The sequence below is a fragment of the Mobula hypostoma genome, chromosome 20, assembly GCF_963921235.1.
Source record: "Mobula hypostoma chromosome 20, sMobHyp1.1, whole genome shotgun sequence".
Classification (NCBI taxonomy): Eukaryota; Metazoa; Chordata; class Chondrichthyes; order Myliobatiformes; family Myliobatidae; genus Mobula; species Mobula hypostoma.
The window spans coordinates 24457991-24474921 of record NC_086116.1 but is presented as its reverse complement, the minus strand read 5'-3'; the positions used below and the strand labels follow the sequence as shown (position 1 = coordinate 24474921).

The window sequence follows — 16931 nt, the reverse complement described above, 5'->3', positions numbered from 1 at the left end:
GGGAATAAATTGAGGAGTATCAATTGAAATTTTGATGAAAAGGTTCATCTTCCGTACAAACAGTTGAGTAATGGAACAGTTTGCTGAAATTGGCTATTAAAGTATGGATGATAGAATAGATCTGCTTTCTTTCCCAATCTTTTTATTAATGTTCAAAATTATAAACATAACAATATTAATAAGCAGAGATTGGGATTACATTATTAATAATTGACATTGCAAATATCGCATCACTAATAATACAGATGTATAAAGTTTCCCAAACTCTAAATATAATTAAACATGGTAGAAGGACAAATAAGAAAAAATCTAAAAAAAAAACCCAAATTAGAAAAGAAAAAAAGACATATTAATTGACCAAGCGATATTAACCAAAACTAAATAAAACTAAAAACAAAACTATAGAAAAAAGGACAGGCTAACATATTACATTGGATAGAATCATTAATGTCGTTAATTCCACTCCACTTTCTTTTTATTAGACCTAGGAATAGTTTATCTGAAGGGTGAAACATTAATAAAGTTATTGTTCCCCCAGTACTGTAATTGTTTTGCGTTAGATTTCTGTTTCCCTGACATGCATTAACTATATTTCTGAAATAAAAGATTATTTGGCTTTTAAAGAGATGTCACATGCTTTTACCTGGAATATATTCGACTCCACTTTCATGGCAATAAATTGAAATATTTTGAGGAGAACACTTTGTGGCAAACGAGAGGAGTTGGTTAGTTCGTTCTTTGGACTATTCCCCTATTCACTGGGTCTGCGGCGGTTCTGTAACTCACGTGCATGTTTGCATTTGGGTCAATATATATTTCATGACTACAGACGGTGTGAGGCATTTGATACAGTTTATTTACCCAGAGTCACTGCCAGCCGTTACGGGCTGCTGGAGTTTCAGAGAAAAGGTCTATCTTAACAGTAAAGTCTTGTTCAGGTAGCTCTGAGTAAGTGCGAATTGATTGACTTTGACTGTAAGTTGTTGCACAATACAAGTTATTGTCCTTACTGTCCTGCACAGAGCCATATAGTAATAGCTTTAAAAGTGCATTGACTAGCAGAAGCAATATATAGAATGACGACTTCCAACGCAACGAACTAGAAGCCTTAATATCTGACTTACAGGCATCAAAACCCCAATAAGGGTGAAGTGATCAAAATGCTAATGTGCTTTATTTTAATTTGACGTGATAAAATGGTAGCGAAAATTTAACCAAGTCGTTTTTCCCCCATTTATAGATTTTTATTTAAATGTATGTCAGAAATTTTTCGGGAGGCAGTGACTGACACCTTTGGGCATTTTGAGGGGTTGGAAAATGTTGAAACGACCACGACGGATATCACAGTGCGACTCCTTGTGGACGTTTTAAAGAAGTGAAACTCATTTATACCGATTTATCAAAGAATTGTGGGACTCTAGTTTTCAAAATAATTTTTTTTGATGAAACGGCTCACTTAAAGGTGCACAATAAATGCATTTGATGATTGACAGTATTTATTTAATGTTTATACATTTATATGGTCTGAATCGACGTTACTTTAGGTACGTCCGGAACATGCCATTAGGTCAATGTTCATTTCCAAGCTGCAGACTTCGGAAAACTTGTTGACCTTCCCGGAATCTCTACCATCCATTCTAGGTTTCTGGAAATGATACAGGTATAAACTGGCTGTCTCGCCAGCATTCCGGAGGCTCACATGCACCGTGTGAGAGGAGGGAAGATGCAGTGAATCCGTGTTCCGTGCTGCAGGAAGCGGGGCACGTGGCACTCAGTGTGGGGATTGGAAACGTCGGTGGCAAAGTTTCGAATACAGGGAAATGAGCGGCGGGTTTATGTATCCAGCCCAGAGTGCCTGACAGCAAGAGGCACTTCCTGGTTCTATCATCTGCTGCTGGTGAAAATGAAAGAAACTCTAATATTCAGTGAAATAAACGTTCCTCCCGGTTAACGATCGTGAGAGTTCTGAAATTGGCTTGAATTTACCCTTTCACCCAAACAAAATATAACATATTTTTGCAGGGTAGTCAGTTTATCAGAAGAGCAAACTTAAGTAATTGTTTAAATGTTATTTCATGTATAAGCCTGGCGCTGGAGTTAGTACAATTAAATATTCATTCGCTGTATTCCGGACCGCTGCGATTGGAAAGATAATTGCTTACATTATCAAGTCACGACTTCTATAACAAGGAAACCGGAGTATCCTTGGCGATTAAAAGAAGCGTTTAAAGTGATGCAGAAGTGCTAAGGGTGAGGGATAAACGGATAACGCACCTACCCAACTGGAGAAAAGAGGTTTCAATTGGAAAAAGGATAGTCAGAGGCAAAATTGTGTTAGAAGAGCAAGCGCCGTGTAGTAGAAGGAGACAGTCGCAGGTACCTGGTAACCATGTCAGAGAGTGCACTTTAACAACCTGAGTATAAAGTCCTCGTTGGAAAGTTGTCACAAAGTTCGCCCAGCTGCGGTCCGTGTTGAAGGGCTGACTCTGACTGTATTTCCATCACCCATTTCAACTTTGGCAATTAACGAACAGCCCCTGTGCCCTCCCCTCGCCCTCCTCCAGGATGAGTGGCTCACAATGAACCTAATGCAAAAACCCACAACCTCATCCAAGGCTGTCACATCACTCACTGGCTTTTTGCCGGGGTTTAAGGTGACTCTGATGTCATTTGCTGGGTTGACTTTAAAAGCAGCGCAATGGGTTCAGGGCTGGAAGAACGATCCGGGTTGCGACCAGGAGAAGGGTCGAGCTCTCAACTCGCAGCTCCGGCATGGGCGCCAGCCTCATCCACCACGCTCTTCTGATGCTGCAGCTCGCCGCAGCCCTTGGCTCCTCACTCGTCAGATACACTCCTCTGGTCAGGCTTGATATAGACTCAGGACCTCAACAGGACTGGGGTCAGCAGATCCGATTCAAGCACCTGTACATGGAAGGCAACAACAAACACTTGCAAATCAACCCCGATGGACGCATCGACAGCTCGCACGCCCAGAACTTTTACAGTAAGTTAATGTTTCAATGGAGAACTTACACGGTCTGACAATTTATCCGTAAATTTTTCATCTCCCCTAAAAATATTTTAAATTCCCCCTGCTTTTGTGGTCGAAAACATTACACTAGGCTAACTGCCGACAGAATGTATAATTTAGTTGACCGGTTGTTAACAATTTTATCGAACTCATCGGGGCAATGCAGATGAATGAGATCTTTTCTCCAACTGGAAATGCACCTCTTCCCCGAATGCTTGTGCTTGCCCTATTTTATTTCCTGTGATAAATAAAGTAAGACACTTTGCACGAAGTGTATATATTTTTTAAAAATCGATCTTGTCTGTATTCTATGTCATGCCTCACGATTCCATCAATACGATTTGTAGCTATTAAGAAGTAAGGCGCTTTGAAAGTTTAGCTTTGTTTTTTTACGTGTTCAGTGGATGTAGGATTATTGGGTGGTGGAGATCGGGCAGTGCTGTCGTCGCCAACTGACTCAACCATATGATCACAGAAAAAGGGCTATTGAGCCGTCTGTCTGTCCCAAATTCTGGAAAATGTTCTCCATTTTCCCTTGCTGTCTGTTGTCCTTCTTTATACCTGCGTGAGACCTCGGGTTGACTCGCCTTTTCGGTTATATGAGGGAGGTTTCTAACGGAACCCTGTTTTTGTTGGGTTGCAGCTCTGGTCGAGATCAAAGCAGTGGAACCTGGGCAGGTGGTGATCCGAGGGGTGAGAACAGGCCGGTACCTGTGCATGGACGCCTGGGGACACATCTTTGGATCGGTGAGTTCCCCTTTACTTGTTCCCTTCAGCTCTCCTCTACGCCGCCCCTGAAGATTCCGAAGTTAAAACCAATCATAAGTTTTACAAGACTGTCAGAGGCGCCTTACAGCACAGTGGGAGGGCACTTGGCCCATCGGGTCCGCGTCCTAGCAGTACAACTCTTTAGTTCTACCACCCCACCCATACCCATTCTTCCCCCCCCCCGCCCACTCCATGCCACTCTGTTACATCCGTCACCGTCTGCTCTTGACCACTCCACCGGTGAGGACAGTCGCCCGCTATCCCCTCGCTCCAGACCTCGTCGTCATTCATATCTCCCGTCGGCTTTCTGCAAAGGAAGTAGTCCCAGGCAGTCCAGCCTAGGAATTTCAGAGTTTTATACGCAGATAAGAAATAAATGACCCTTCTAAAGCTTATGAGCGGTGGTCCCCTCGTCCCAAGGGCCATCGTTGTTAAATCTCCCATAACCCTTTCCGCTGCCCCACATCCTTCTTCCAGTGCAGGGATGCTCCAACAGAGGCCAGGTTGTAATATATTTTCCTCATTTTTTTTTGTATAGACGACCTACCGTGAAGATGATTGCAACTTCAAGGAGGAGCAGTTAGAAACGTTTTACAACGTGTATCACTCACCGAGGCACAAGAAGGTGCTTTCTTTGAGTGTGGAGAAACATCCGTACAACCCCGACAGAGAAATGCCTCCTCTTTCTATGTTTTTGCCTCGAGAAAACGAGTTGCCTACCCCTACACACAGCAGGCGGACACCAGAGATGGTGACTAACGATCCCTTTCAGATGAGATCCGTACAGCAGGCGAGTTCGAAACAGCTCAGAGTTAGCAGAGGGTAAAGGGACACTCCCGCCGTTTCAGGGGTTTGAAACTCCGATCACTGCGATGGCATAGGTCAAAAGTACTGTTCCTTGGGTTCGATTCTACATAATAATTACCTTGCACGGCCAACCTAGTTCGGAATGGAAAAGAGACGTAAGAATAGGCGCGGGCCAATTGAAGGACTGCTGGCACAGTTAAGGCAGAAGATGTCCTCAATTAATCTTGCTACGACCACAAAGATTCCATTGGAATATTCAGTTGTGTCTTACGCGGTTCCAGGATCTTAATTTCAATCACTCTCTCTGCTGTTTATTTGATACATTGTTCGGCTTTTGTGTAAAAAAAAACATGTAAAAAAACAAACGCCTTTTTACCAGTTTAGACGAAATCCTGTTTAAAGTATTACTGAGAGCCTTCCCGTACCGATGTACAAGATGTGACCCTTCCATGATTCTGGAAACTTATTCATATCTCTGAACTCATCGCCTTCTCGGTGCACTGCCGAAAAATTTCGAATTTCTCCGTGAAGAGAAATGGGTGTGGTACTCCAACCAAAGCAAGTGGAAGAGTAATCAGCTCGTTCTCTGCATTGTCCGTTATGAGATGTTCAGTGGCCTATGCAGTTTAATAAGCCTTACAGATATTTTGGCTTAATTTGTGGTGACTTTAAACCATTGAGGAATTTGTATGATGCCCATTCCTCTCTTCATTCATTCTGTGGCCTGCCCCCATTCATACATTAACTCCAACTCCTTCCAATGACTTCATAGACTTGATGTTTTTGGAATATATGGTTACTGTGCGTTGAGGAACCTGAACCAGCTTGTCAACGTCAGCCAGCAGTGGTATTAGTCTCAATACTATGGCCTGGCTATCACACAATCCTTCTTCAACCTTGACATAACCTCTCCAACCAGCAGAGAGTTTTTGTACTCTTCAACTCTTCTCGTTTCATGTCCAGCCTACCTTAAAGTTTGAACTGAACTCATTGCTTTCTGTGCAAGGCTTTGTCAGATGTCTCTGGAATCCAAGTAGAGTGTCCTTTGAAACCAAACTAAAACCCTTGGATTGCTGCTTCTTAACACGGGGCAGACTGAGCAGATTCTTTCCCTTCCAAATCCCAGTGGGTTGAATAGCCACCTTATCTTGGGATACTTCCTAATTTAATAGATATTGGAGATCAGAAGGACAATGTAAATGCTTTTTATTTCACATATGCAAATAACTTGAATCACTCCTGCATATAAAGTAGGCTAATCTCATGCATGAAGTTGTATTGCCTACTCTGAATTATCTATTTATTTTAAATTATTGCTGTCATTATTTATATTTATATGTATATGCAACTACTTTTTATAAGGTTTTTTAACTTAAGTGGTGATTTGTATGATGGTGATAATAAAGCAATAAAAGAAAATAAATGTTAATTATTGAAATTTTCCATTTCAAAGATTCAAAGCACATTTATTATCAAAGAACATATAAAGTATACACCTAGAAATTTTTCTGCTTACAGGCAGCCACAGAGCAAGAAATCCAAATAACCCAATAAAAAAAAGACTAAAAACTTCGGTGCAGAGAAAGAGAGAAAAAAACACACATCGTGCAAACAATAGAAGCAAATCAACAGTATACCAAACTATACATTTGTTTGAATAATTACTCAAGGACCTTTGATAGTAATTTAATATAGCAATTCAGCTAACCAAATGGACAGTTTGTCATTGATAGCTTTTAACAGCACTGCTCTGAATAAAATGTAATTAAGCACATCCTTCAAACTCTATTAGCTTATATTTTTGTCAATAACTTCCTTGGGGCAAAAATCTCAAAACTCGTAATACAACACCAGAATGCAATGAAGCATTTATCTCACACCTTTCATTAATGAAGAGAGTCTTCCCTTAATCAGAATCAGGTTTAATATCTCCGGCATATGACATGAAAATTGTTGTCCTTGTGGCAGTAGTACAATGCAATACATAATAATAGAGAAAATGTGAGTTATAGTAGGTGTGTCTATAGAATAGTTAAATTAATTCATTCGTGCAAAAATAGAAACAATAGGTAGTGAGGTAATGGAAACTGAGAATTACAGTAAGTACAGAAGCTTGAAGGAATAGACTCAACAATTCAGTAACAGTTTCTTCCCCTCTGCCGTCTGATCTCTGAATGGACATTGAGCCCATTACCACCACCTTTTTATTTCTATTTTTGCACTATTTATTTAACTACTTAATATACATATACCTACTGTAATTTGCTGTTTTTTCTCTATCGTTATGTACTGTGTTGTACTGCTACCACAAAGTTAACACATTTCACAACATTTGCCAGTGATATTAAACCTGATTCTGATTCTGATATATTAAATAGTTAAATTAAAAAGTAGTGCAAAAGTGTAGTGAGGTTGTGTTCATGAATAAAAAGTCTATTCAGAAATCAGATGGCAGAGGGGAAGAAGCTGTTCCTGAATTGCTAAGTGTGTGCCTTCAGGCCTCTGTACCTCCTTCCTGATGGTAACAATGAGAACAAGGAATGGCTTGGTTGATGGGGGTCCTTAATGATGGACGCCAGCTACTTGAGGCGTTGCTCTTCGAAGATGTCCCGGATATTATGGAGGCCTCTGCCCAATGGAGCTGACTAAGTTTACAACTCTCTGCAGCTTATTTTGGTCCTGCGCAGTTGCCCCCTCCCATATCAGACGGTGATGTGGTCAGTTTGAATGCTCTGCATGGTATATCTGTAGAAATTTGTGAGTGTAAAAAGTTTAGCTATTTAATGGGTGTGTGGTTTATTTACTTATTTCGAGATTCGGTGAGGAACAGGCCCTTCTGACCCAATGAGCGTCACCATCCAGTGACGCATTTATTTAACACTAAACTAATCACAGGACAACTTGCAATGACCAATTAACTTACTAACTGGTCCATCTTTGGGCTGTGGGAGGAAACCGACGTGGTCACAAGGAGAAGGTACATACTCCTTACAGGTGGCTCCAGCACTGAACTCCAGAATGCCTTTACGGGGCCTTATATTACACCTTGCAAAATATCACTCAGTTTTAAATCTCCTGAGTGTTACCTTTCCCAGAAGGAGTTGGAGTGGATGTAAATTATTTTGTGTATTTTCAAGCTGGAACTGCCCAGCATTACTGAGGAATGACACCAAAAAAAACAAGGTTTGAAGTATGTAAACAAAATGCACATTTTTACAGCAAATCTGCTGATTCCCAATCATTGCAATATTTAGCCATTTTATCAAAAGTTTTCAATATGACATTGACAGGACTTTTACTGGAAAGTTTTGCAAAACCTGCTTCAATCATCTTGCCAACGCAAACAGGGATAATCTTGATTTCTGTGCCACAACTGAGATAAGCGGTGAGGCTGGATTGCTTGGGAGGATTGCGGAGTTACTATAAAAGTATGACACCCATTTCATCTCTTGCACTATTGATTCCAATTAAAGGTATACTTTTAGCTCAGAAGCCACTGTAATAATTTGCAGTAAGTCTTCCATAAGAATTTTTAAATATGAAAATTGACGTTGACTTTTGGGCTTGTGCAGAAATGCAGGTAGTAGCCTCGTGCCTTAAAGCAGGGGTTCCCAACTCTTTATATTGCTATGGACTCCTACCATTAACCAAGGGGTCCATGGACCCCAAGTTGAGAACCCCTTCATTAAAGTATTTTGATTTATTACCGAATGAGTTTACTTAGATCTTCACCATGAAAAGGGTTATTATTATACAGGAAGGAACACTTTTCCCATCCCATAACAAGGTGATAAAAGAACATCTACACTATCAAAATGTTGCTCTTCAGCAGTCACCAGAATAGGCCAAAAGTTAAGGCTGCAGCAAATCTTAAAATAAGTACATCCTTGCATTCTGTTCCGTTTGCTCAAGTATCTAACGCAGGCCCCAGTTCTTGGTGAACTTGTCCTTGGTACTTTGACTGGTGAGTTGAGATTTCTTTTTGCTGATATTTATCAGGTGCATTACATGCTGAAGAAGGGGAAGGAGCTTTGATTGGGACAGCCAGTCATCTGGGTTTTCTTGCTTGCTGTCTAGTCCTCTTTTGAAAGCAGAATCGCCTCTAAAAAGAGGTACCTCAGGAGGTGGGCACAGACCCAGTAACAATAAGGAAATCATTGCTGTGTTAGTGTGAGTGTGGATGGTGGTCTGTTTGGAGACATGATATAAAAAGTCAAAAGAGTTACTCATTCTAGAGAGTATTTAGTTAACGTTCTTCAAGGTTCAAAGTAAATTTATTATCAAAGTACGTATATTATGTCACCATATACAACCCTGAGATTCATTTTCTTGTGGGCATACTTAATAAATCTGTAGAATAATAGCGCACCAACTTAAGCATTCAACCAGCATGCAAAAGATAACAAACTGTGCAAATACAAAAAGAGAGAAATAATAATAAATAAATAAATAAGCAATAAATATCAAAAATATGAGGTGAAGAGTCCTTGAAAGCCAGTCCATTGATTGTGGCAAGTGAAGCTGAATGAAGTTATCCCCTTTGGTTCAAGAGTCTGATGGTTGAGGGGCAATAACTGTTCCTGAACCCGGTGATGTGGGTCTTGAATCTTATGCTCGGATTTAAAGTTAGGGAAGTAGTAAATATTATGATATAGAGAGAAGCAGTGGGGGGGGGGGGAGCACTGGTGGCTCCTCCTGGCTTGTAGGCTGTGCTTTTGGACCATATATGTTTTCCCCAAAACTTCTATGCACTGTTAAGTTTCCTGTGCCCCATGAATTGAACCTATAAAGCAGATTGTTCCCAGTGCTCTTTCTCCCTGTATAATATTTAAATAGACATTGTTGGCTGCTAAGCATCTGTCTTGTCTTTGTTAAACCTGAAAGTGGACAGATTGGAGACGTCGCAGTACCTGAATCACTGTGCAGCCTTGTCAAAATTCAACAAGACCTGTTGCCCAAGTACGAAAAAAAAGATCAGAGTCAGCCCTTCCCCCCAACCAACAGCCCAGCTAAATTCCAACTCACGCCAATATCACTTTCCCAATTCAAATATCTTGCACCATTATGCTGTCCATCTTTAACTTTGAAATGGTTAAGCATAAAAGTTTGAGCAAGAAATATATATGAAACATAATTTGATTCTGGCTTGTACAGAAGAGTGGTTCTTCATGGATTTCAGTCTTCAGTAAATCTGGAAAGGTGCACAGTTTAATAAAAGTCCACAAACAGTACTTGATTGTGGCCTAGGCATTTAATATTGGCAGAAATTGAACTTATACTGCACACACTCTTGGCATCATGCCAGGCAGTGGGTGATATTCATGTTCTGTCAGCCTGTTACATTGGCTATAATGGGGTTATAATGTTGCGTGCTTGACCTCAGTTAAGGACAGCCACTGCCTCTTTAAGAAGAGACACACCATGGCTGCAGGCAACGGGGAAGTTCGTCTGTTCTCAGAAGTGACTGAAACAAGAATCAAGAGGGCACCATGTGTTTCTGCTGATGGTCTGAACACTCTGAGTGGGAGGACGAGATGGAAATGCCTCTTTGTTACAGATTTGTGTCCAGTCACATGAAGGGCTAAAGAAGAGAGTGCAAAGAGCCTGGCTGTTCGTGGCATTAATGCAGTTCTGCAAAACTCTTAAATGATCTTCTAAGTACTGAGGTACAAATATTGCCATCCTCTCACAAATACCTTTTTTTCAGATCTCAGCGACGTGACCTTCAGCTTCCCTTCAGCTTCATAACTTATCTCCTTCCTCTCAGCTTTGTGCTCTCATGAGTGGTAAACACCTTATACCACACCTGGTTGTGTAGCAGTTAGCGTAATGCTATTATGGCGCCAGTGACCCGCATCAATTCACACCGCTGTCTGCAAGCAGTCTGTATGTTCTCTCTGTAACCACCTGGGTTTTCTCCGGGTGCTCCGATTTCCTCCCACATTCCAAAGACGTACGGGTTAGTAGGTTAATTTGTCACACGGACGTATTTGGGCTCTACGTCTTTGGACTGTGGGAGGAAACCGGAGCACCCTTCAGCTTCCCTTCAGCTTCATAACTTATCTCCTTCCTCTCAGCTTTGTGCTCTCATGAGTGGTAAACACCTTATACCACACCTGGTTGTGTAGCAGTTAGCGTAATGCTATTATGGCACCAGTGACCCGCATCAATTCACACCGCTGTCTGCAAGCAGTCTGTATGTTCTCTCTGTAACCACCTGGGTTTTCTCCGGGTGCTCCGATTTCCTCCAACATTCCAAAGACGTACGTATTCTAGTCCTCTTGCAAATGAATGCTAATGTTGCATTTGCCTTCCTTCCTATAGATTCAATCTGCAAGGCAACCTTTAGAAAATCCTATACCAGGACCTGCAAGCCCCTTTGCATCTCCAATGTCTGAATTCACTCCCTATTTAGAAGATCGTCTACACCTTTATTCCTTGAACCAAACTGCATGTCCATACACTTCCTTCCATTTCCATTCCATATATATCAAGTGGCCCAAAGAAGGTTTCATCTACTAATGTGGTCAGAGATTCCCCTGAAGCACTTGAGGAAGACAGAACGAAAGTAGAGTGAGATCTCTATACGTCAGTGTACCTGTAGTGGATCCTGCTGCAATTTGTAGATCAGTTACTGTCAAGTCATGTAATCATGGAGAAGTATGTTGAAGATGATGGGACTGGAGTTGTAGGAGAGGTATGTTGGAGGTGATGGGGTCTAGAGTTGTAGGAGAGTATGTTGGAAGTGATGGGACTGGAGTTGTAGGAGAGGTATGTTGGAGGTGATGGGACAGGAGTTGTAAGAGAGGTATGTTGGAGGTGATGGGACTGGAGTTGTAAGAGAGGTATGTTGGAGGTGATGGGACTGGAGCTGCAGGAGAGGTATGAAGGAGGTGATGGGACTGGAGTTGTAGGAGAGGGATGTTAGAGGTGATGGGACTGGAGTTGTAGGAGAGGTATGTTGCAGGTGATGGGAATGGAGTTGTAGGAGAGGTATGTTGGAGGTGATGGGACTGGAGTTGTAGGAGAGGTATGTTAGAGGTGATGGGACTGTAGTGGTAGGAGAGGTATGTTGGAGGTGATGGGACTGGAGTTGTAGGAGAGGTATGTTGGAGGTGATGGGACTGGAGTTGTAGGAGAGGTATGTTAGAGGTGATGGGACTGGAGTGGTAGGAGAGGTATGTTGGAGGTGATGGGACTGGAGTTGTAGGAGAGGTATGTTGGAGGTGATGGGACTGTAGTTGTAGGAGAGGTATGTTGGAGGTGATGGGACTGGAGTTGTAGGAGAGGTATGTTGGAGGTGATGGGATTGGAGTTGTAGGAGAGGTATGCTGGAGGTGATGGGGACAGGAGTTGTAGGAGAAGTATTTTGGAGGTTATGGGACTGGAGTTGTAGGAGAAGTATGTTGTAGGTGATGCGACTAGAGTTGTAGGAGAGGTATGTTGGAGGTGATGGGACTGGAGTTGTTGTAGGAGAGGTATCTTGGAGGTGATGGGACTGGAGTTGTAGGAGAGGTATGTTGGAGGTGATGGGAGTGGAGTTGTAGGAGAGGTAAGTTGGTGGTGATGGGACTGGAGTTGTAGGAGAAGCATGTTGGAGGTTATCGGACTGGAGGTGTAGGAGAGGTATCTTGGAGGTGATGGGACTGGAGTTGTAGGAGAGGTATGTTGGAGGAGATGGGACTGGAGTTGTAGGAGAAGAATGTTGGAGGTGATGGGACTGGAGTTGTAGGAGAGGTATGTTGGAGGTGATGAGACTGGAGTTGTAGCAGAGGCATGTTGGAGGTGATGGGACTGAAGTTGTAGGAGAGGTATGTTGGAGGTGATGGGACTGGAGTTGTAGGAGAGGTATGTTGGAGGTGATGGAACTGGATTTATGGGAGAGGTATGTTGGAGGAGATGGGAAAGGAGTTGTAGGAGAGGTATGCTGGAGGTGATGGGGACAGGAGTTGTAGGAGAAGTATTTTGGAGGTTATGGGACTGGAGTTGTAGGAGAGGTATGTTGTAGGTGATGGGACTAGAGTTGTAGGAGAGGTATGTTGGAGGTGATGGGACTGGAGTTGTTGTAGGAGAGGTATCTTGGAGGTGATGGGACTGGAGTTGTAGGAGAGGTATGTTGGAGGTGATGGGAGTGGAGTTGTAGGAGAGGTAAGTTGGTGGTGATGGGACTGGAGTTGTAGGAGAAGCATGTTGGAGGTTATCGGACTGGAGGTGTAGGAGAGGTATCTTGGAGGTGATGGGACTGGAGTTGTAGGAGAGGTATGTTGGAGGTGATGGGAGTGGAGTTGTAGGAGAGGTAAGTTGGTGGTGATGGGACTGGAGTTGTAGGAGAAGCATGTTGGAGGTGATCGGACTGGAGGTGTAGGAGAGGTATCTTGGAGGTGATGGGATTGGAGTTGTAGGAGAGGTATGTTGGAGGTGATGGGATTGGAGTTGCAGGAGAGGTATGTTGGAGGTGATGGGACTGGAGTTGTAGGAGAGGTATGTTGGAGGTGATGGGACTGGAGTTGTAGGAGAAGTATGTTGGAAGTGATGGGACTGGAGTTGTAGGAGAGGTATGTTGGAGGTGATGGGACTGGAGTTGCAGGTGATGGGAATGGAGTTGTAGGAGAGGTATGTTGGAGGTGATGGGACTGGAGTTGTAGGAGAGGTATGTTAGAGGTGATGGGACTGGAGGTATAGGAGAGGAATGTTGGAGGTGATGGGACTGGAGTTGTAGGAGAGGTATATTGGAGGTGATGGGATTGGAGTTGCAGGAGAGGTATGTTGGAGGAGATGGGATTGAAGTTGTAGGACAGGTATGTTGGAGGTGATGGGACTGGAGTTGTAGGAGAGGTATGCTGGAGGTGATGGGACTGGAGTTGTAGGCAAGGTATGATGGAGGTGATGGGACTGGAGTTGTAGGAGAGGAAGGTTGGAGGTGATGGGACTAGAGTTGCAGGAAAGGTATGTTGGAGGTGATGGGACTGGAGTATAGGAGAGGTATGTTGGAGGTGATGGGACTGGATTTATGGGAGAGGTATGTGGGAGGTGATGGGAAAGGAGTTGTAGGAGAGGTATGTTGGAGGTGACGGGGACAGGAGTTGTAGGAGAAGTATGTTGGAGGTGATGGGAAAGGATTTGTAGGAGAGGTATGTTGTAGGTGATTGCACTGTAGGTTGTAGGAGAGATATGTTTGAGGTGATGGGACTGGAGTTGTAGGAGAGGTATGTTGGAGGTGATGGGACTGGAGTTGTAGGAGAGGTATGTTGGAGGTGATGGGGTCTGGAGTTGTAGGAGAGGTATGTTGGAGGTGATGGGACTGGAGTTGTAGGAGAGGTATGTTGGAGGTGATGGGACTGGAGTTGTAGGAGAGGTATGTTGGAGGTGATGGGACTGGAGTTGTAGGAGAGGTATGTTGGAGGTGATGGGGTCTGGAGTTGTAGGAGAGGTATGTTGGAGGTGATGGGACTGGAGTTGTAGGAGAGGTATGTTGGAGGTGATGGGACTGGAGTTGTAGGAGAGGTATGTTGGAGGTGATGGGACTGGAGTTGTAGGAGAGGTATGTAGGAGGTCATGGGACTGGATTTATCAGAGAGGTATGTTGGAGGTGATGGGAAAGGAGTTGTAGGAGAGGTATGTTGGAGGTGATGGAACTGGAGTTGTAGAAGAGGTATGTTGTAGGTGATGGGACTGTAGTTGTAGGAGAGGTATCTTGTGGAGGTGATGGGACTGGAGTTGTAGGAGAGGTATCTTGGAGGTGATGGGCCTGGAGTTGTAGGAGAGGTATGTTGGAGGTGATGGGACTGGAGTTGTAGCAGAGGCATGTTGGACGTGATGGGACTGGAGTTGTGGGAGAGGTATGTTGGAGGTGATGGGACTGGAGTTGTAGGAGAGTTATGTTGGAGGTGATGGGACTGGAGTTGTAGGAGAGGTATGTTGGAGGTGATGGGGTCTGGAGTTGTAGGAGAGGTATGTTGAAGGGGATGGGACTGGAGTTGTAGGAGCGGTATGTTGGAGGTGATGGGACTGGAGTTGTAGGAGAGGTATGTTGGAGGTGATGGGACTGGAGTTGTAGGAGAGGTATGTTGGAGGTGATGGGACTGGAGTTGTAGGAGAGGTATGTTGGAGGTAATGGGACTGGAGTTGTAGGAGAGGTATGTTGGAGGTGATGAGACTGGTGTTGTAGGAGAGGTATGTTGGAGCTGATGGGACTGGAGTTGTAGGAGAGATATGTTAGAGGTGATGGGACTGGACTTGTACAGAGGTATTTTGGAGGTGATAGGACTCGAGTTGTAGGAGAGCTATGTTGGAGGTGATGGGACTGGAGTTGCAGGAGAGGTATGTTAGAGGTGATGGGACTGGAGTTGCAGGAGAGGTATGTTGGAGCTGATGGGACTGGAGTTGTAGGAGAGGTATTTTGGAGGAGATGTGACTGGAGTTGAAGGAGGGGTATGTTGGAGGTGATGGGACTGGGGTTGTAGGAGAGATATGCTGGAGGTGATGGGGTCTGGAGTTGTAGGAGAGGTATGTTGGAGGTGATGGGACTGGAGTTGTAGGAGAGGTATGTTGGAGGTGATGGGACTGGAGTTGTAGGAGAGGTATGTTGGAGGTGATGGGACTGGAGTTGTAGGAGAGGTATGTTGGAGGTGATGGGACTGGAGTTGAATGACAGGTATGATGGACGTGATGGGACTGGAGTTGTATGAGCTGTATGTTGGAGGTGATGGGACTGGAGGTGTAGGAGAGGTACTTTGGAGTTGATGGGGTCTGGAGTTGCAGTAGAGGTTTGTTGGAGGTGAAAAGACTGGAGGAGTAGGAGAAGTAAGTTGGAGGTGATGGGACTGGAGGTGTAGCAGAGGTATGTTGGAGGTGATGGGACTGGAGGTGCAGGAGAAGTATGTTGCAGGTGATGGGACTGGAGGTGTAGGAGAGGTGCGTTTGAGGTGATGGGGTCTGGAGTTGTAGTAGAGTTATGTTGGTAGTGATGGGACTGGAGGTGTAGGAGAGGTATTTTGGAGGTGATTGACTGGGGTTGTAGGAGAGATATGTTGGAGGTAATGGGGTCTGGAGGTGTAGGAGAGGTATGTTGGAGGTGATGGGACTGGAGTTGTAGGAGAGGTATGTTGGAGGTGATGGGGTCTGGAGTTGTAGGAGAGGTATGTTGGAGGTGATGGGACTGGAGTTGTAGGAGAGGTATGTTGGAGGTGATGGGACTGGAGTTGTAGGAGAGGTATGTTGGAGGTGATGGGACTGGAGTTGTAGGAGAGGTATGTTGGAGGTGATGGGACTAGTTGTAGGAGAGATATGTTGGAGGTGATGCGGTCTGGAGTTGTAGGAGATGTATGTTGGTCGTGATCGGACTGGAGTTGTAGGAGAGGTATGCTGGAGGTGATTGACTAGGGTTGTTGGAGAGGTATGTTGGAGGTGATGGGACTGGAGTTGTAGGAGAGGTATGTTGGAGGTGATGGGACTGGAGTTGTAGGAGAGGTATGTTGGAGGTGATGGGACTGGAGTTGTAGGAGAGGTATGTTGGAGCTGATGGGACTGGAGTTGTAGGAGAGGTATTTTGGAGGAGATGTGACTGGAGTTGAAGGAGGGGTATGTTGGAGGTGATGGACTGGGGTTGTAGGAGAGATATGTTTGAGGTGATGGGGTCTGGAGTTGTCGGAGAGGTATGTTGGTCGTGATGGGACTGGAGTTGTAGGAGAGGTATGTTGGAGGTGATGGGACTGGAGTTGTAGGAGAGGTATGTTGGAGGTGATGGGACTGGAGTTGTAGGAGAGGTATGTTGGAGGTGATGGGACTGGAGTTGTAGGAGAGGTATGTTGGAGGTGATGGGACTGGAGTTGAATGACAGGTATGATGGACGTGATGGGACTGGAGTTGTATGAGCTGTATGTTGGAGGTGATGGGACTGGAGGTGTAGGAGAGGTACTTTGGAGTTGATGGGGTCTGGAGTTGCAGTAGAGGTTTGTTGGAGGTGAAAAGACTGGAGGAGTAGGAGAAGTAAGTTGGAGGTGATGGGACTGGAGGTGTAGGAGAGGTATGTTGGAGGTGATGGGACTGGAGGTGTAGGAGAAGTATGTTGCAGGTGATGGGACTGGAGGTGTAGGAGAGGTATGTTTGAGGTGATGGGGTCTGGAGTTGTAGTAGAGTTATGTTGGTAGTGATGGGACTGGAGGTGTAGGAGAGGTATTTTGGAGGTGATTGACTGGGGTTGTAGGAGAGATATGTCGGAGGTAATGGGGTCTGGAGGTGTAGGAGAGGTATGTTGGAGGTGATGGGACTGGAGTTGTAGGAGAGGTATGTTGGAGCTGATGGGACTGGAGTTGTAGGAGAGGTA

The 16931-nt window shown here is 44.3% G+C and overlaps 1 protein-coding gene across 1 annotated transcript; it reads left to right on the top strand.

Moving 5' to 3' along the window:
* Positions 1-2584: 2584 nt before the first annotated feature.
* LOC134359392 (fibroblast growth factor 23-like) lies at positions 2585-5995 on the top strand. Its single transcript, XM_063072568.1, has 3 exons — positions 2585-3004; positions 3675-3778; positions 4338-5995. Exons 1-3 carry the CDS (start codon positions 2773-2775, stop codon positions 4623-4625), a joined length of 624 nt encoding a protein of 207 aa, XP_062928638.1. The 5' UTR covers positions 2585-2772; the 3' UTR covers positions 4626-5995.
* Positions 5996-16931: the final 10936 nt, after the last annotated feature.

Coding starts and splice junctions, on each gene's coding strand:
- LOC134359392 (XM_063072568.1), top strand. CDS start 2,773: ATGGGCGCCAGCCTCATCCACCACGCTCTTCTGATGCTGCAGCTCGCC. Junction 3,005..3,674: donor GCACGCCCAGAACTTTTACA/GTAAGTTAATGT, acceptor GTTGGGTTGCAG/CTCTGGTCGAGATCAAAGCA. Junction 3,779..4,337: donor GGGGACACATCTTTGGATCG/GTGAGTTCCCCT, acceptor TTTTTTGTATAG/ACGACCTACCGTGAAGATGA.